General features: G+C 38.9%; 3 protein-coding genes across 3 annotated transcripts; 1 reads left to right on the forward strand and 2 right to left on the reverse strand.

The window, feature by feature from the left end:
• Nucleotides 1-665: 665 nt before the first annotated feature.
• LOC101024446 (stabilizer of axonemal microtubules 1) lies at nt 666-8613 on the reverse strand. The gene is made up of 3 exons (XM_031662389.1): nt 7492-8613; nt 1437-1639; nt 666-1092 (listed from the first exon to the last, which is right to left on the reverse strand). Exons 1-3 carry the CDS (start codon nt 7728-7730, stop codon nt 1040-1042), a joined length of 495 nt encoding a protein of 164 aa, XP_031518249.1. The 5' UTR covers nt 7731-8613; the 3' UTR covers nt 666-1039.
• Nucleotides 8614-9678: 1065 nt separating this feature from the next.
• LOC116273361 lies at nt 9679-10847 on the reverse strand. Its single transcript, XM_031662388.1, has 3 exons — nt 10777-10847; nt 9945-10485; nt 9679-9832 (listed from the first exon to the last, which is right to left on the reverse strand). Exons 1-3 carry the CDS (start codon nt 10845-10847, stop codon nt 9734-9736), a joined length of 711 nt encoding a protein of 236 aa, XP_031518248.1. The 3' UTR covers nt 9679-9733.
• LOC116268666 (elongation factor-like GTPase 1) lies at nt 10141-19651 on the forward strand. The gene is made up of 5 exons (XM_031662390.1): nt 10141-10267; nt 11079-11188; nt 11732-11799; nt 18497-18581; nt 18722-19651. The coding sequence occupies exons 2-5, from the start codon at nt 11098-11100 to the stop codon at nt 18760-18762; spliced, it is 285 nt and encodes a 94-aa protein (XP_031518250.1). The 5' UTR covers nt 10141-10267; nt 11079-11097; the 3' UTR covers nt 18763-19651.
• The last annotated feature ends 6 nt before the right edge of the window (nt 19652-19657 follow it).

Consider the following 19657-nt stretch of genomic DNA (forward strand, 5'->3'; position numbering starts at 1 on the left):
ATTAACCGGGTGTGGTGGTGTGCACCTGTAATCCCAGCTACTCAGGAGGCTGAGGTAGGACAATCACTTGAACCGGGAGGCGGAGGTTGCAGTGAGCCAAGATTGAGCCATTGCACTCCAGCCTAGACAACAGAGTGAGACTCCGTCTAAAAAAAAAAAAAAAAATTAGCCAGGTGTGGTGGTGGGTGCCTGTAATCCCAACTACTCAGGAGGCTGAGGCAGGAGGATTGCTGGAACCCAGGAGACAGAGGTTGCAGTGAGCCAAGATTGTGCCACTGCATTCTAGCCTGGGCAACAGAGACTCCATCTCAAAAAAAAAAAAAAAAAAAAAGCCTGTTTGAAAAACAAAGACCCCATTCCTCAAAAGTAGCCTGTTTAAAAACAAAGACCCCGTTCCCGGTTTTGGGGCCAGGTGTGGTGGCTCATGCCTTTGATCCCAGCACATTGGGAGGCTTTGGGAGGCTGAGGTGGGTGGATCACTTGAGGTCAGGAGTTGGTGACCAGCCTGGCCAACATGGTGAAACCCCATCTCAACTAAAAATACAAAAAAAATAGCTGGGCATGGTGGCATGCACCTGTAATCCCAGCTACTTGGGAGGCTGAGGTGGGAGAATCGCTTTAACCCGGGAGGCGGGGTTGCAGTGAGCCAAGATCCCGCCATTGCACTCCAGCCTGGGCAACAGAGCGAGACTCTGTCTCAATAATAACAACAAAAACACGTTTTTGGAAAGAAAAACACACATGGCCCAACTCCTATGCCTCTAAGTCAGTTGCCTGTAAAGAGAAAGTATTCTCACCCTTCCACCATCCCAGAATTCTTAGAGGAGCAGGACCCCTATGTGGCAGTCTAGCACTATCTATCATGGGGTACATAAGCCTACCTAATTCTGAGGTTCAGTATCAGGAATCGCCTGCTTACAGATGAAAGCTTCATTCTCTATTTTGTCCTTTATCAGTGTAAAAGTAACATTGTGCTTCTCCATCTGGTAATTCTTTTGCTTTATAGGTTGGTTCAGGACTTGAATGGAGAAGAGCATTGCTATTTATTTGACCTCAAAGATCCCAATACTCTCGGTAGAATTTCAACTCTTTCTAGGATGGGAAGAAAAGAACAATGCCAACTAAATGTGACATGAAGTGACAAATGTTAACATAATGCTTGTTTAATGGCATCCCTTGTTTTTCATGTTTTGAAACAGAGAGAACAAAGTAGATGACTTTGGATGGGAATGTGGGTCTTTTACTTCTCAATCAGACAAATGGTCTATTTTCTTTTGTTACTATACAATACTATTTTGCCAAAGAGAGAAATGTTCTTTCCTGAGCCATGGAGGCTAAGTTTGGCAGCACACCAAAATTATAATTTGATATTAGATGTTAAAGCTGGAAGTAAGTTTTAGTTTTTTGGCTCCTTCATTTATGAAATGGCAAGTTACCTTTGTAAGTCGGGACCATGTCCAACTTTCCTTTTTTAACTTGTTGTCTCTCCAAAGGCCGGACTATTGCCACAGGCTGCACTTTGTACGAATTAAAATCCCGTTTGTAGGTAGTACCAAGATCAATCTTCTCTTGTTTTGGTTTATATTCTTCTGGCACATGGCGAGGCTGTTTAACTATTTCATAAGGACGATAATCCGACCTGAAATATATAAATTTGAAACACAGCCTCACAAGTTCTTTTATTTCTAATTATTTCAATGAAATATGGAAAATGTCAAGGCTTTTTTTCCTTGAAAAGTCTGAGAAGATATTAAAATGGTAATAGTTGATAAACTACTTGAAAGAAGTAACTGAATTTCTTATAAAGTCCTATCCAGTGACTAAATATCTTGAGAAAAGTAAATATATCAAAAATTCTAGTTTTTAAAATATCATTAATTTTTAATTAATGTCAGTTAATTGGATTTTCAGTAAATAATATCCTCAAGTAATTGATTTTTTTTTCTAACCTGGAAGGAAATTTCAGGTAAAATTTACTAAACCTGAAAAGTTTAAAATATATTCCCCCTGAGTCCACTTTGTCAAAGTCCTTATTCATCCTACTTAAAGTCTCCAGCAAACTATTTTGGCATACTTTCTTCTTTTTGAATTCATGCTGTTTTCTCGCTTATTGTTAGATGATTAGTAACTCTGGTCTTTAGACATAAATCACATTCAGATTATGGATATAAGTGTTCCTCATCTTTGGATCTCCCAGATGGTAATGCATCTGGGATGGTAATGCAGCCAACCTGGGCGCTATATAACATTATGTGACAGAGGTAGTACTGCAGACACTGAGGTAAAAACTGAGGAATGGAAAAGAACGCAAACTTAGACTGATCAGACCGCCTACGTCCATTTACTAGCTGCAGGACCTTGGATAATTTCATTAATCTGTTTATGTCCCAGTTTCTTTATATTTCATAGGGCACAATAATATCTTCTATCTCACATAGTTGTTTTTAAGGATATACACACACACTTTTAAGACTGCTTGGTACACAGTAAGATCAATATGGTAGCCACTACTGTTACTACCCCAAGACTTCATAGATTGCTTTTTTCTTCTGGATTCTATTGACACATGACTCATTTTGTGATTAAACTATCTTGTATTAATCAATATTTGCTGCGTATGTCTGTAAGTTCCCCGAAGAAACCCGAAACCCTCACTGAATTCTTCTTCTATTCACAACATAATTTCTTAGACTAATTAACTGTTTTCTCACCCACTCCAATCCATTTCAATCTGGTTTCCAGCATTGCCAATTCCCTAATATAGCTCTAAGGTTCACCATGTCTTCCATGTGATTAAATTCATTGAACATTTTTAGTCCTCATCTTACTTGACCTCTCCAACAGTAATTGACATTATTATCCACACTGTCTGTTTCTAGGAAACTTTCTCTTCCTGACTTTCTGATTATTTCTTGCCAGTCTCCTATGCAGCTTCATCTACCTTTACTCGGTCATTAAATACATGTTAGCGTTCCTCAAGACTTGGACCTACCTACACATACTTCTTTTCATCCACTGTTCACTTCTGAGGATAACTCTTCTACTCCCACAGCTTCAATTACTACCTAGATTGAAAAAACCCTCAACTTTACATCTCAGCTTAGACCTCTTCTCTGAGCTCCATACCAGTATCTATGATGATCTCTTGGATATTCAGTGGCAACTCAAAACTTAATATGTCACAAATCAACTCGCTATTTCCCCTCAATAAATGTGGTCCTTTTTGCTTGTTCTCTATTTAAGCGAATGCTATTACCATCGTTTCAGACGCATAGTCAGAAATTTAGGACTCACCCTTTATACCTTACTACTCTCCCCTATCTAGTCCATCATCAACTACTGTCAATTTTGCCTCATAAATATCTCTCAAATCTAATCACTTTTTTCCACATCTGCCACTACCATAATATGCAAAGTTTTTACAATGGCTCATTTGAATCACTTTAATAGCTTCCTAAACTCATTTACCCACATCTACTCTAGTTCTTCCTCCAATCTTTTCTCCACATGGCACCTGAAGTAATGCTTTCCCAAGTAAATCTGATCAGGTCATTCTTGCTCTCATCTCCCTGGCCTCTTCCTTAACTCCCTTCCTCCCTACTCTACCCTCCACCAAAAAAAAAAAAACAAAAAAAACACAACAAAATAGAAAAGAAACCTTCATGACGTATTACTATAAGGACATAGACAACACTGAACATGGCTTAAAGGCTCTGCCTGGCCTCCTTCACTAGCCTCAACTGTCACTGTGCTTCCTCTTGCTTTCTCTGCTCCAGCTGTCCCTCTTTGATAATTTTCTCCTTTCCATGCTCCTTCCTGCTACATGCTACTCTCTCTCTCTCTGCTTGGAATGCATTTCCTTCCGCCTCTTAATCCAGCTAATTTAACATCCTTCAGGTTTTGACTCATTTTTCTTATTCCCTGAGAAAGTCAAACTCTTATTCTGGCTGTCAAGATACCTGTGCGCTCCTTTCCTTCATAGATTTCATCATTGTTGTAATTTTAGACTTATTTTGGTGATGTTTTTGGGTTACCCATCTGTGGGGACTGCAGCATCTGTCAGCTGAGATCTTGACTGCTTTAATCACCACGCTATATCCCGGGTGTCTAATTATAGTGCTTGATGCTTCAATAAATGTTTAATAATTTTTTATTTAATATTAGATGAAGTATTAGAATCACATGCCTCTTAACACCAAGACATGTGAGTTGTTCTTCCCGTCTCTTCTAAATCACAAGCTAGAGGGAATAAAACAAAATGCAGAATTAGGAAGTAAGAAGAATCAGGGAAAGGAAAAGAAAATAAAAGCAAAGCTTAGAACTCTCAGTTTCTCTGGATTTAGACTAGTTAAATTGGCCCAGAAGTAGCCTCCAGAGCTAGAAGCCGCTTTCTGGGTAGTAGTAGAGGGTAGATAAATTCTTTATTCATCTGATATATCCTAAGGCATTTGGTGTGTCTAGAGATCCTGCTGTGGGGCGGGCTTCCTGCCAGCTCTGGCAGTCATCTAGGATTAGCTTCTGGCTGTACTTAACATAAAGGATCCAAAATCTTGTACAAGTTCAGACACCTCTTTACACAGTCACTTCCTGTACTATGCAAAGGTACAGAATGCTTCTTTGTTTGTACAGATAAATCCACTTTCTACTGCATAGTCACCACAGTCAACATGAGGGAGTCAAGCAAGAGTTTCAAGCTCCTAGATTATGACTCTTAGAAATACTGCTAGTTTCCCAGTGAAAATATAAAGAAAAGATCCAATGTCGTACTAAGTGAAGAGATGACAATTTAAGAAATGAATAAATTTATTTTTATTGGCATTTTGGACTTTGGGACTTTCTTTTTTATTAAAAAAAAAACTATTAAGGCTTACTTGAATAAGTCAATAGGGGAAATCCAGAATTGAAAAGCAACTGCCTTTTAAAAGAAAGATATGGCAGGTTAAATTTTCTCAATTTCTACACTTAGAACTGGTTAAAAGCACAATCTCTGTTCAATAAATACAAATATTGTAAAATTTATTTTAAATCTCTAATATGAACCACTAAAGCATCAAGAAATAAATATTAATAAATTAAAGTGAAGACAAAGAGCCATTCCCAATCAATCAGTCTCAACCAGTTGTTCAATTTCTTCATCTCACTTATTATAATCCATAATTATCTTAGTTATTTATCTGATATTTTCTTATCTGGACTTTCCCACAGCACTATAAACAACAGTAAAGCAAAGACCGTCTCTGTTTTATGTTCCATGTCATCCTCAGTGAGCAGTCCAGTTCCTGACCTACTGCACTGAATCAGTGGCAACAGAATCACTAGCAATGCTGGTTAAAAATGTAGTTTCCTGAGACCCACTCTATTATCTACTGGCTCTTTTAGATGGAGATCTGGAATCTGCAATTGTAACACTTCTAGATGGTACTACTGCATACCAAAATCTGAGGACTTAAGTAAAATCTTCCATCTGTGGAAGAGCCATACACCTACACAAGTAACTAGAGTCACCAAAGTATTATTACTGCAAGGAATGCCTGAAATGTTAAAAATAGACATATTAGACTAAAAGTTTGAAAGTCTCCACCTTTGCTATATAAGAATGAGCTGCAACTGAAATGAAATGAAAATGGCTAACATCAAAATCTAAAGCTATTACAGAGCATTTTAAAAACTCTAAATTATAGAAATATGATGTCTGAGTTCCTTGAAAGCAGGAACTTCAACTTGTAAAAGGAAAATAAATCTTGGGGCCCCGAAATCACTAAGCTAAGGGGAAAAGTGAAGCTGGGAACTGCTTAGGACAAACCTGTCTCCCATTGTATTCATAGTCACCCCTCTGCTCACTGAGACAAATGCATATCTGATTGCTTCCTTTGGAGAAGCTCATCAGAAACTCAAAAGAATGCAACCATTTGTCTCTTATCTACCTATGACCTGTAAGCTCACTCCCAGTTTCGAATTTGTCCCACCCTTCCGGAACGAACCAATATTAATCTAACGTATATGTTGATTGACGTGTGTCTCCCTAAAACGTATAAAACCAAACTGTGTTCTGACCACCTTGGGCACATATTATTGGGACCTCCTGAGGCTGTGTCACCAGCATGCGCCCTCAACCTTGGCAAAATAAACTTCCTAAATTAACTGAGATCTATCTCAGATATTTGGGGTTCACAAACTTATTGACATTTTTATACTTAACATCAGGATTGTACCTTGAATATAGTACATACATTAACAGTTCAAATAAAATAATAAGTAAATATACTTAATCCACCTAACTGACAAAAATTTGAGAAATCAAAAAAGGTAAGTTCAAGTGAAAAGTACAGATTTAAGAGGATTTTTTTTCATCACTCACTGAACAAATATTGGGTACCTACTATGTGCTAGTAGGCATTGTATTAGTTTTCTAAAAATAGAATGCTGAGACAACAATAGACTTATTTCCTGCTTTCATGAAACACTGAAACCAACCTAATGATAAATAACAGGAAGGTGCTTTGGGAGCTTACATAGAAGAATTTTACCTAATCTGAAAACTGGGTGAAGTGTCAGAGAAGGCTTATTCAAGTGATAATTTAGTTGAGATCTGCAGATTGAATGAGCATTAGCTAAGAGAGGGAAGGAAAATTGCAGGTAGGGAAAATAGTATCTTGGAAGACCCTGAGACAAGGAAACCTGGCACTTTTCAAATAAATAAAAAATGGCCCATGGGATGGAGCATAAAAGAGTAAAAAGGATACTACAGTGAAAATGAATTATAGAATTAAGTAGTGAGCAAACCATGCCTCTACATGGTTTTGGTAAGGATTCTGGTTTGTGTTAAACACAATGGGAAAGTTTAAGAGTATTTTAAGCAGAAAAGTGATAGGATTTGGTTTGCATTTGGGCAGGCTGAAGTATTGAAAACAGATCAAACTGCAAAAACTAGAGTAGATTCAGATATTACACTTAGAAAGCGACTGCATTCCTCTAGGTCAAGCTTGTCCAACCTGCAGCCTATGGGCTGCATGCGGCCCAGGACGGCTTTGAATGAAGTCCAACACAAATTTGTAAACTTTCTTAAAACATTATGAGATTTTCTTGTGATTTTTTTTTTTTTTTTTTTTTTTTTTGCTCATCAGCTATGGTTGGTGTTACTGGATTTGACGTGCGGCCCAAGACAATTCTTCTTCCAGTGTGGCCCAGGGAAGCCAAAAGATTGGACACCCTGCTGTAGGTGGTGGTGACAGTGGAAAGCAGACAAATATTAGATATTTTAGGAAGTTAAAAAAAAACAGAACTTTTTATATCCCTTTTTTCTTCTCACACTTTGTCAACCTAATTCTCATTTTTCTGTTTTTTTTCAAGTTGTGACTTAACTAGTCTCTTGCCTATTAGATTGGTTCAACTTAAATCCATGAAACAGTAATTTAAATAGCTAGAAAAATTTATTGACAGCAAAAGAGTTGGAAGAAAAATAAGTAAAGCAAATAGTTACTAAATATTTACTTAAATGTAGTTATTCCTTCCATTTTACCACGGCATGCTCGAATTTCTTGCTTGGGTTTAAGACTCTGAGTTGGAAGAACATTGTCATACATAGGATATTTTTCCAAATACTCAGTTGTAGGGAAAAACACCCCAGAATTTTCATAAATCCTTGTGGTTCCATGTGGACAATGATGTCGCCTGTGCAAAAAATAAACTGAAAGATTAACCTTAAAAAACATTTTGTGTTGTAATTGCATTTTAATCAGAGACCGCCAATAAACTCACAATTTCTAAATTCTAGAGCTTTACTGAAAAAAACCTTTTTCCTCTATAAAAACAATCTATAAATAATGGTCTATCTCTACATGGTGGAAGCACAGCAATTAAGTGTCTCATAACAATTTAGTGTCTTGTTACACTATAGAAGCTGAAAAGCTAATAGGGAATTTCCCAGGCTCTTGCAGAAAGGTTCCACATACAAATTAGGTTTCACCTGCTACATGTATTCACATGATACTTTGACTCAGAACAGAGCTACATAAGGAGAGAGTCAAGGCACAACATTTATTTTGCTTGCATGAATGTAATAGAGGCAACAAGAGATTGGAGTTAGAAGTTGTTAGGTGGCATCTTGATTTGCAAGCTGGTTTCCTAACTTGGCAGCTTCTTGACCATGGAAGAGACGAGTGATTCTGGAGTCTACAGCTCTGTTGCAATTTTCTGATTATGGCAGAGGCAGTGGCCTCTTGTCAGTCCTGTTCTGTGGTAAAATTTTTGGAAGTTTTTCCTGGAAGCTTATTTTGAAAATGATTTCTTAAGTTCTTCCAAGTGAACTCTCTCTCTCTCTCTATAAACACGCCTTAATAAATCCCTTTTTGCCTAAACTAATGAAAGGAGGTTATGTTATCCATAACTAAGAACCTTGACCAATATATCATATAAGCTAATAGTATACAGTTATTTAAGAGAATGAGGGTGACCTTTATGCATGGTCACTGGAAGATGCTGAGATTGTAAATAGTAAAAAACTGGATTGTAGAATAGTATGCTCAGAATATTCTCTTTTTAAAAAAATAAAATAAAATCGATGCAGGCCAGGCGCAGTGGCTCACGCCTGTAATCCCAGCACTTTGGGAGGCCGAGGCAGGTGATTCATGAGGTCAGGAGATCTACTAAAAATACAAAAATTAACTGGGTGTGGTGGCATGAGCCTGTAATCCCAGCTACTCGAGAGGCTGAGGCAGAAGAATTGCTTGAACCCGGGAAGCGGAGATTGCAGTGAGCTGAGATTACGCCACTGCACTGCAGCCTGGCGACGGAGTGAGACTCTGTCAAAAAAAAAATCAATGCACATGTAAAACAAGTCTTAAAGAACATTTGTTATCTGTGGAAGATAGAATTATGAAAGTGTTTTATAATATAGATATTTTACAATATTATGGATTTTTATGACACCTCTTGTGTATTTATTGCAGTATCAAAAAATAAAAATAAAACCCTTAAAAAACCAAACAACCACAACCAAAAACAAAGAAAAAGTAAAATCACACCATTCCAAGGGTAGCCCTCAACATAATGAAGACTGAATTTCCTAACAGTTGAATGAGAAAGGAACTTGCGTTGAATGTAAATTAGGAAAAAAGTAAAAATTGTCTCCTGCACACCAGTCTGCAGATTCATACACCCAAAGTTAATTTGTTGATATTTTAATCTACTTCTAATTCACGAACTGTGTTTATTATGAGACTATCAAAAAACTGCTTTCCATCAACATTACAGGTGTTTTCTTTGAAGGGGATTACAAATACGAAGGGATTGACACTTTCATATTTACTTAGCAAATAATGATCTAATCCCTGGGTCAACAGTGAAGCTGAGGAAGGAGAAGACTGTGTTTCTAGGTGATGGAAGGTTGTTAGGCAAGACTCAGTTGGATTCTAGGTTTCAGGGTGGGGACTACTATACTGCCTTTTCAGTCAGGCGGATCCCAAAGAGCGGAGGCCCGAGGAATCACGAATATGGTCTGGCTGGGAGGACAGAAAGCAGATGAAAGAAAGTGTGATATGGGTTGCAGACTCAGGGCCTTGAGCACTGTTCTTTTTCATCTTTGTGGTGAGGGATGACGGGGTGGAAATGCATTCTCCCAGTCGGGATCACATCCCACTACTCCCTGCCAGTCTTATATCCGTCGCTGCTTCACATATATTACCCGGCCTGGGTGGCATTTTACTTTGCATCCTTGATTGCAGAGTCTCAGGGGCTACGAAGAAACGTTTACCCCCAGGTAGCCGGCGGGTGCGGAGCGAGTATTCGTGGAACGGGATAGGTGGGGATGTCGCTGCGTCCTCGTCCCTTGATCTGCGGGGGACGGCCATTCTCAGGGTTCCCGAGGAGCCAGCTCTCCGCGCACCCTGGGCCCCTAGGTCGGCTCCCAAGCCCCGGCCGCCACTAAAGCCAGCGGCATTTCTTGCCGCAGGGAACAAATCTGACACAGACACCAGCTCCTCATGCTCTTGGCTGCCATGCCTTCCTCCACCTTCCCTCAGCACTTGCGGCTTCTCCACTCCCACAACGCCCGCCGTAGTCAAGGCAACAGAGGAATGCCTGGTGACAGACCCGGAGCCGGCTTCCGGTGGCGTCAGAGACACGCGGGTGAAAGGTCGAGCGTCAGCCGGCCCCGCCCACTGGCGCGCGGGCGTGCGGAACCCGCAGAGATCTTTGCGTTTCGGAAGCTCTTGGTGTGGCTGGCTGCGACCCGAGAGGAGAAGCTGGGCTGGTGGGGCTGCTGCCGCCGGTGAGTGCGGGCTCGCGCTGGGGACTTGCATCCTCCTCGGCCAGCCTCTGGGCGGTGCTTGGAGGACTCCGCTCGCTGCGGCTCTGAGGCGGGAACGGGGCCTGGGGCCGAGCTCTGGCTGGGAGCGGTGGTCCCCGGAGTGTCGCTTCCAGTCTGGGGCCGGGGCGGTGGCCTGTCTGTGTGGACCAGCGATTCTCAAAGAGAACGAATCCGGGACCCTACCGAAATGAAGGGCATGTAGTGTAGAGGTTTTTCCTTTTTGTTTAGAAAGGAATGAAAGACCGGCAGTGCACCTGCTTGGATAATAAGCACGTGACCCAAAACTTTGTTCGGGCTCCGTGGGCAGGGATAAAGCTGGGTATTCGACCTCCCGCGAGGACTAGCGAGAATGTCAGGATGAGGGACTTGGGGGAAGACTGAAGAGAGAAAGGGAGCATCTTCTTCATTATCTTCTCTCCCTCCTGCATGCAACCCTTCCTGTACGTGGTCATTGGCCTGGAGAAGTTTACCCGAGTACTCCTCTACCGGCAGGGTTACTGGTGTCACTGCGCACCCAGCCGCCTCGAGCTGCGTGATTCATCGCAGCCTTCGGATCCGGAAGGATAAGCAAACTCCTTAAGTGTAATCGTGCTAGGATATTGACTTTGGTGCTCGAACGGGACTTAGGCCTAGGTGGTGTGTCTCATCAATAAACATTCACTGGGTTCTTAGTTTAAGGGGTTTGAGAAGCCTTGCCACCTCCTAGCGTTTATTATTTTTTTTCTTTTGCCCCGACCTTTAGCCTCTGGGCTAATAATTACTTAATTTTTAGTCACAGGAAATAAGTAACCATGGTGCTCAACAGTTTGGATAAGATGATTCATCTCCAGAAAAACACTGCCAACATCAGGAATATTTGTGTTTTGGCTCACGTTGACCATGGTAAGAATCCTTTTTAAGTGCTTGTTTTGATAAATAAGGGAGGTGTGTCTCTGTATGTCTCAGTGGAGTGAAGCTGTGGGCAGTTGAGAGTGGTGTTTGCTAAGAAGCAAGTCTTCTTTCCTTTAAAAGTTTTCTGTGATGTTGGGGAAGCCTGCCTTGCTATAAAGCGTTTGAAATGAACACAGTTACCTGAGTAGGTAGCATTCTTCTTTATAGTATGTCATGTTTTTTTAAACCAAGAACTTGAATTTTTGTTTTGAAATGAAGCAAGGACCTTCACAACTTTTCAGATGAGGGTGATTAGATCCACAGGGTTGGAGATAAGATTACAGCATTATAGAGTGCTAGCATGTATGTCCTTCCTGATGATATTCTGTTCAAAAGTCTAATAAATCTCTTTTGTCTTTTGTTACCTAGCATAGGTAAATTGAAAATCTTTACTAAACTAATTCTTCTGACCAGATTTAAAATCTATAGGTATGATCCATGACCCCTTTTAAGAAAGACATGGATTTGAATTGATGTCCCTATTTTATTTAACAGGAAAAACTACTCTGACTGACTGTCTTATATCTAGCAATGGAATCATCTCCAGCCGCCTAGCAGGCAAGGTATGTTCTTATTTTATAAATACTTGTCGCATTTCAGTCAACAATGTAATGAACCATTTCCTGTGTTCTTTAGCGATCCAAAAGGGTATAAAACATTGTTCTTGCATCTAAAAGCTGCCAATCCATTTTGCAAGATTAAATTGCTGATGAGAAAATAGTTACTTCTATATTGCTTTGTATTGCTTTATATTAATATTTTATAAGTGCGAAAGTGAGTTTTTGCAACAAGCAAATGATACACAATTTTGGAAGATTTCACAGTGAAAGAGATTCCTTGTAGGTGAATAAGTTGCATGGTTTGAGGAGAAGACAGAAAAACTACCAGGTGGTCAGGAATAACACAGATAAAGGCTAACTTGTGTGTTGTGCTTTATTTGAGTGGAGCATTTGCCTAGAGGCTAGTGACAGAGAAAACATACTGGCAGGGAGAATAGATTATAGAAGACCTTAAAAGGTAACCTAAGTATCAAAGGAAAGCTGCTTGTGCCTGAGGATAGTGATGAAAATAGTGGGTTTTTGATTTTTGTTTTTGAGACAGGATCTCTTTCTGTTGCCCAGGCTAGAGTGCAGTGGTGTGATCATGCACGGCTCACTGCAGCCTCGCCCTCTTGGGCTCAGGTGATCCTCCCACCTCCTCCTCTTGGGTACCTGGGACTACAGGTGCACACAAACACACATGGCTAATTTTTTGTAGAGACAGGATTTTGCCATGTTCCCCAGGCTGATCTTGAACTCCTGGGCTCAAGCAGTCCTCCTGCCTTGACTTCCCAAAGTGCTAGAATTACAGGTGTGAGCCACCACACCTAGCCTGAAAATAGTGTTTGAGGAAATAAAATTAAAGAGATCTTTATTTGTAGCTATGAGTTTTAAGGGCTTGGAATAATTTACTTGCCAGTAGAAAAATAAAGATGTATTCGTTTCCATAATGAATTTAGGATATGATCAATAGGGTTTATCAGGTGACAGAGAACAAAGAGAAGAGGAGATGGAGAAGTAAAATTGAATCCACAGAGTAGACCCAGTAGAGTTGAAGGTCGATTTGGGAATTGATGTGTGGGTTGGGAGGGAAGCTGGCCCAAGATACTATCTAGAGGAGGCTGAAAAAACTAGGTTGAGTGAAATAATGAAATACTTATATTTTCCCCACTTGAGAATTTAGAGAAGGTACAATAACTCTAAAATAAGTAGATGAAAGGAAATAGTAAAGCATAAATTAATGAAATAGTAAATAGACATTTTATAGAAAGGATCAATGAAGCCAGAAGTTTGTTTTTGGAAAAAAGTAACCCAGCTAACAAACAAAGAGTGAACCCTAATGTAAACTATGGGCTTTAATTAATCATAATGCATCAATATTGGTTCATCAGTTGTAACAAGTGTATCACACCATATACTAATACAAGATAGATATAATAGGGGAAACTGTGTGGGTGGAAGGAGAGAGTATGTGGGAACCTTCAGTCGATTTTTCTGTAAACTTAAAGTTGCTCTAAAAATATAATGTTATTAATTGAAACAGTTACTAGCAATATAGATAATTTTTGATTATCTTGACTAGGAAACGTTTTTGTTTTGTTTTTCATTGACATTGTTGAGGAACATTTGACACTTTTGACCTGTTAATGTTCCTAGTGTGGCTCACTGTATTTTGGACATATACAAAGCATAGTATATATAAATAAATATTTTTGAATGAATGACTTTAAAGAAGAGTAATACAACTGACAAAATACCAGCAAGATGATCAGGAAGAAAAGAGAGGGGGCAGATATAAGTGATACCAGGAAAGAAAAATGCTACAGAAGTTAATCAGGTATTAATAGGATATAATGAACAACTCTGTGCCAGTAAACTTAAAACTTAAAAGTGCTAAACTGGAAAATTGTCTGGAAAACATAACTTACTAAAATGGAGTCAAGAAGAAATAGGAAACTTGAATTATTCTATAGTCGTTTAAGAAATTGATGAAACCCTGTCTCTACTAAAAATACAAAAAATTAGCCAGGCGTGGTGGCGGGCGCCTGTAGTCCCAGCTACTCAGGAGGCTGAGGCAGGAGAATGGTGTGAACCCGGGAGGCGGAGCTTGCAGTGAGCCGGGATTGCGCCACTGCACTCCAGCCTGGGCGACTGAGTGAGACTCCATCTCAAAAAAAAAAAAAAAAAAAGAAATTGAATTGGTTGGCAAAAATCTTTCCATAAAGAAAAGACCCATATGGTTTAACTCTCTAGTTCTGCCAAACATTCAAGGAATAATTTCAGTCCTACTTAAACCATTTCAAAATATAGCAGAGAAAAACCCAACAATTGGCAGTATTCTCCAGATCATATGAAGATAGCGTAACTTTGATACCAAAAGTCTGTTAAGGATAATACAAGACAGGAGAATTATATACCAACCTTACGATTATGGATGCAAAAATTATAATCCTATTAAGAAACAGAATTCAGCATAGTATAAAAAGATGATTATTCATATCCAAATTGAGTTTGTCCCAAGGAATTCAAGATTGGTTTAACATGTAATTTCACTATATTAATAGATTAAAGGAAGAAAATCATGATCATTTCAACAGATAATAAAGACATGTAGTAAAATTCAACATCTATTGTGATAAAACCTCTTTGCAACGTAGTTACAGAAGAGAACTTCTGTAATCTGATGTGGGATATTTATAAAAAACCTAGAATGAAGATTGAGCTCAATGATGAAGTGTTAAAAAGCTTTTCTATTCATAGCCAGGAATAAGGGAAGAATGGCCATCACACCCTTCTGCTCATTGTGTTATAACTTCTCCTTTACGTTGTACTGGAGGTTCTAGTTGCAGTGATAAAGCTGGAAAGAAAAATAAAAAGTGTGAATTTTGGAAAGGAAGAAAACAAAAATGTAGATAAATTGCTAGGATATTAGTAACAATTTGGCAGGTTTCAGGATGTGAAAACCGTTGAAAAGAAGTATACATGAGCAATAAATAGATCAATATTTAAATTATCTATTTAAAAACATAAACCATTTAAATAGCATAATAAATGTACCTGTGCTGGGCATGGTGGCTCGTGCCTATAATCCAAGCTACTTAGGAAACTGAGGTAGGACAATTGCATGAAACCAGGAGTTTGAGGCTGCAGTGAGCTGTGACAGCAACTGCACTCCAGCCTGGTGGATAGCACAAGACCCTATCTCTTAAAAAGTAACAAAACAACAACACCACCTACGAGATATTGGAAAAAACTTAAATAAATGGAAGGATATGCCGTATGTATGTATTGGCTGACTCAGTATTTTTTAAATGACATTTAAAAAATATTGATCTATAGATTCAGGAATTCCAGTAAAAATTCCAACAGATATTTAAAAATTTCAACTTGATATGCTGATTTTAAAATATATACAGAAGAGCAAATAAACCAATTAATAGCTGGGACATGGCTAAAGAAGAGTAGGGTATGGAAATACGTCTTACCCACTGGCAAGACTTACTGTGAATGTATTGATGTGTTGTAACCTGTGGCCTGGAATTGACTGAGGCATGAAATTGACTGGATGGCTCAGAATAGTAAGCCTAGAATAGTAGGCTGGAATTTCAGATCTGTGGGAAAAAGAGGAACCTTTCGGCCAGGCGCGGTGACTCACGCCTGTAATTCCAGCACTTTGGAAGGCCGAGGCAGGCAGATCACCAGGTCAGAGGATAGAGACCATCCTGGCTAACACGGTGAAACCCCGTCTCTACTAAAAATATAAAAAAATTAGCCGGGCATGGTGGTGCGTGCCTGTAGTCCCAGCTACTCGGGAGGCTGAGGCAGGAGAATGGCATGAACCTGGCAGGCAGAGCTTGCAGTGAGCTGAGGTGTGCCACTGCACTCCAGCCTGGGCGACAGAGCAAGACTCCATCTCAAAAAAAAAAAAAAAAAAAAAAAGATGAACCTTTCAAATGGTTCTTGGGCAATTGGTTATCCATGTGGGAAAAAAAATTGGACCTCTACTTCACACACAAATCAATTGCATGGTTAAGATATTTTTATTTAAAAGCAAAACTATAAAGCTTTTAGAAAATAATATGGGCTAATATTTTTATGACTTTAAAGGAAGATTTCTTAAGACAAAAATGTGCAAACTTTTTAATAAAAGGTTAGTAAACTACTTAAAATTAGAACATACTTATCAAATATGCCAGAAAGAAATGGAAAAAACAAGCCTGGTAACTGTGAAAAATATTAATAACACAGATGTAATTGACAAAGGACTATAATTCAGAGACTATAAATAACTCTTATCCAAAACAAAATAAATCTGTATTACAACCAGTAGAAAGGTGGACAAAAGCCTTGTATAGGCAGTTCACAGAAAAGGAATGTTAAATGGCCAATACAAGAAACTTGTAAAAGGATACTTAATCCCATTAATAATAGGAGAAATGTAAATTAAAACCATGAGATGCTATTTATCACCCATCTTAAAAAATAAAGTCCAGCAATATCAGCTGTTGAGGTTATGAATCAAAAAAAGTAATATTCCACTGTGGATCAGTCCAACTATTTGGAAAATAATTCGGAAATATCAAGTTAGGTTTAGGATGTACAGATTTAATAACTCAGAAATTCTACTGGTAGGGAGTGTACAAGAGACCCACAACTGTTCATATCAGCTCAGTAATAGTTACAGAAAACTGGAATCCGTCTCCATGTCCACCGGTAATTCAATGGATGAATGGGTGTGGTAGATTTGTGAGGTGGAGTCCTACAGTAATAAAAATGAATGAATTATGTCAATATGGGTGAATCTCAGGAAAACAATATCGAGCAGAGAAAAAGTGACAGTATAACAGAGTAAGCGTGAGTCTTATAGAAGGCTTAAAACTTGCCACTCTACATGATGTATTGCTTAGGGACACACTCATTTTTAAAAATTATAAAGAAAATAAGGAAATGATCAAGATAAAATTCAGGATAGTGGTTACCTATAAGCCAGGAGGAGCACAGGGTACTTCAAAAGTAACAAACTTTTTTTTTTCCTTTTGAAATGGGATGGTGCATACATAGGGGTTCATTGTGTTGTTATTTATGTATTACACATGTTTCATACCAACCCAGTGCTTAAAAACATACATTATAGAAGACTGATAAGGGACTGAAACTTTTTGAAGGACTGAGAGGTTGGAGAGGTGAAGGGAAACCAGCAATGGGATCTAAGGAGAGATGGAGGTAAATTAAGATATTTCAGACTCTTGGAAGAATTTCACATATGCATGTAACACACATGCACACAAAGGGTGACTGTTACGCTGCACTGGAATCAAGAAAAGTGAGGATTGACAATTATTACTGTGTTTGGCCAGAGGTCATTGGTAGCTTTTAGGGCTTTGATTTTGCCAGAGCTGCGGAAATGGAAGCCTTTCTGAAAATTTCAGAATTAATGTGGATGAATACATGTGGCAGTTCATATCAACAGATAATTCTCAGTGCTTTTGAATGAAAGAAAGGAGTAAATAGAAAGGTTAAAAATTTTTCAAAAGTTTGACAGTGGAGAGAATGAGGTAGGGTAAGGGAAAATCATTCTGGAGAAAGGAGGAGGAAGTTAGTCTGGTGCTTAGGGCTGAGGAATTGGAAAGGGATGGAATCTTATTTAAACAAAACCACTGTCAATACTGATGCACTGCAAAGTCTAGAGAATGAGATGTAGATCCTCATTGGTGGATATTACGGTGTTATGAAAGTCATCAACGAAATGGTCATACTACAAATATTTTCTACTGTATTCTTTTTTTAAAAAAGATGTATTCAAAATCTATTAATTTGGGAAAGGAATAAAGACTTCTCTTGCCTCTAGAGACCTCTGTTTCAGTCTCTGCTCAGAATTTGTCAAACAGCTTGTAAATAGGAAAAGAATGGCTATGTTCTTGATATTTAGAAAGAATTCTCCCAAATGTTGCTGTCTGTAAGCTGTTCTTGACCTGCCCCATCATTCATTGCTGATACTTGGATGAGCAACACTCTGGGGAGGGTATGCAGTATTTGAATACATTTATGAGTTCCTAGTGGTAATGTTTTTCAATTTGTCATGTTCCCTTCCCCTCAACCAACTTCACTTCTCCAGACCCCCATCATCTTAAAAAAAAAAAAAAAAAAAAAAAAGAGAGGGCTAGGTGTGGTGGCTCATGCCCGCAATGCCAGCACTTTTGGAGGCCGAGGTGGGTGGATCACCTGAGGTCAGGGACTCAAGACCAGCCTGGCCAACGTGGCGAAACCCCGTCTCTACTAAAAACACAAAAATTAGCCAGGCATGTTAGCACATGCCTGTAATCTCAGCTATTTGGGAGGCTGAGGCAAGAGAATCATTTGAACCTGGGAAGCAGAGTTTGCAGTGAACTGAGATTGTGCCACTGCATTCCATCCTGGGCAAAAGAATAAGACTCTGTCTCAAAAAAAAAAAAAAAAATAGACTCTATGTAGTTTAAAATTTAAGTATTGGTGGGCATGGTGGTTCACACCTGTAATCTCAGCACTTTGGGAGGCCAAAGTGGGAGGATCACTTGAGGCTAGGAGTTCAAGACTAGCGTGGGCAACATAGTGAGACCCTGTCTGTGCAAAAATAAATAAAAATAAAAATTTAAATATTTAAAACAAAAATCTAAATTAGCAAATTTTAATGTTACATTTTAATTCTTTGGAAAGTGAAGATGCATATGTTGCATTTTTCCAGTTAAGGTACATGGACAGCAGAGAAGATGAACAGATCCGAGGGATCACTATGAAATCCAGTGCCATTTCACTACATTATGCAACAGGTAAATCAATCTGTTTTACAGAAACACAGCTTTGCATCTTTCATGTCCTCCTCTCTCTTTCTGAATTAATTGCATGCCTCAGTTTCTTTGCTTATATTCTACATATTTTATTCTGGCCTTTCCACATGATCTGTTGTCAGAGTCAGGCTGTCCAGGCTTGGAAGCAAATGGAAACCTCTGACTGGCTTGAGGGCAGAAGAACTGGCAGTTCACACTGGCCCCCTCCACCAGGTGCTTGTATGGATTTCTTCACAAGGAAAGTCAGGAGCCCTAGGACTTTAGCTGGTTCAGCCCTACTATTCTGCCTCATGGCCTAGCCTGCATGTTAGATTTGGAGTCTTATTTACTTAAAAGTAGACTGGCATGATCAGGACCAGCTTGCTATCCTCAAATGAGGATGCTACTTTGATAGTAACACTTCTAGGAACTTATCTGACAGAAATAGTCATGTCAGTGTGTGAGATACATGTCACTGATACTCACTAAAATGTTTATATTCATGAAAAAAATACCAACAACCTGAATGTCAGTAGGAGAATGGTTAAATAAACTGATACATCCAAGCTGTGAAATACTGTGCAGCTGTTAAACCTACTGTTTAATATATATGCCATTGTATAGGGAAGAATGGTATGTTAAGAGACAGAAAACAAATTGCAGACTATTTTTGTAAGATATGAATGTGTTTGGGTAATAAAAATATATATGCGGATAAAGGTGTCTGGAAGGATACTTACCAAACCCTTAACAGTAGCTCTCTGCAGGGGCTAGATTATGGCGAAACTTGCACTTTTCAAAATATTTATTTTGAAATTTTTACACAATTTCAAAATTTGTATTTGAAAATTTTACACAAAATGTATATTTTTGTAATTAGAAGAAAATAATAAAGATAAATTTTATTTCCCTAATGGACTTACCTGTGGTTCATCCTTCATAAGTGTCATATCTTTGGCACTGCCGCCAAAATATGTACTCTGTGGGGCATGGCTTGTTGTGCCAAACCTGTTTTGAAGGTCTTAGGCACATGAATTCTCAATGTTTAATGTTTAACGCTTCATTTTTTTTAAACCACT

Source organism: Papio anubis, unplaced genomic scaffold (assembly GCF_008728515.1).
Source record: "Papio anubis isolate 15944 unplaced genomic scaffold, Panubis1.0 scaffold60, whole genome shotgun sequence".
NCBI classification, from domain to species: domain Eukaryota; kingdom Metazoa; phylum Chordata; class Mammalia; order Primates; family Cercopithecidae; genus Papio; species Papio anubis.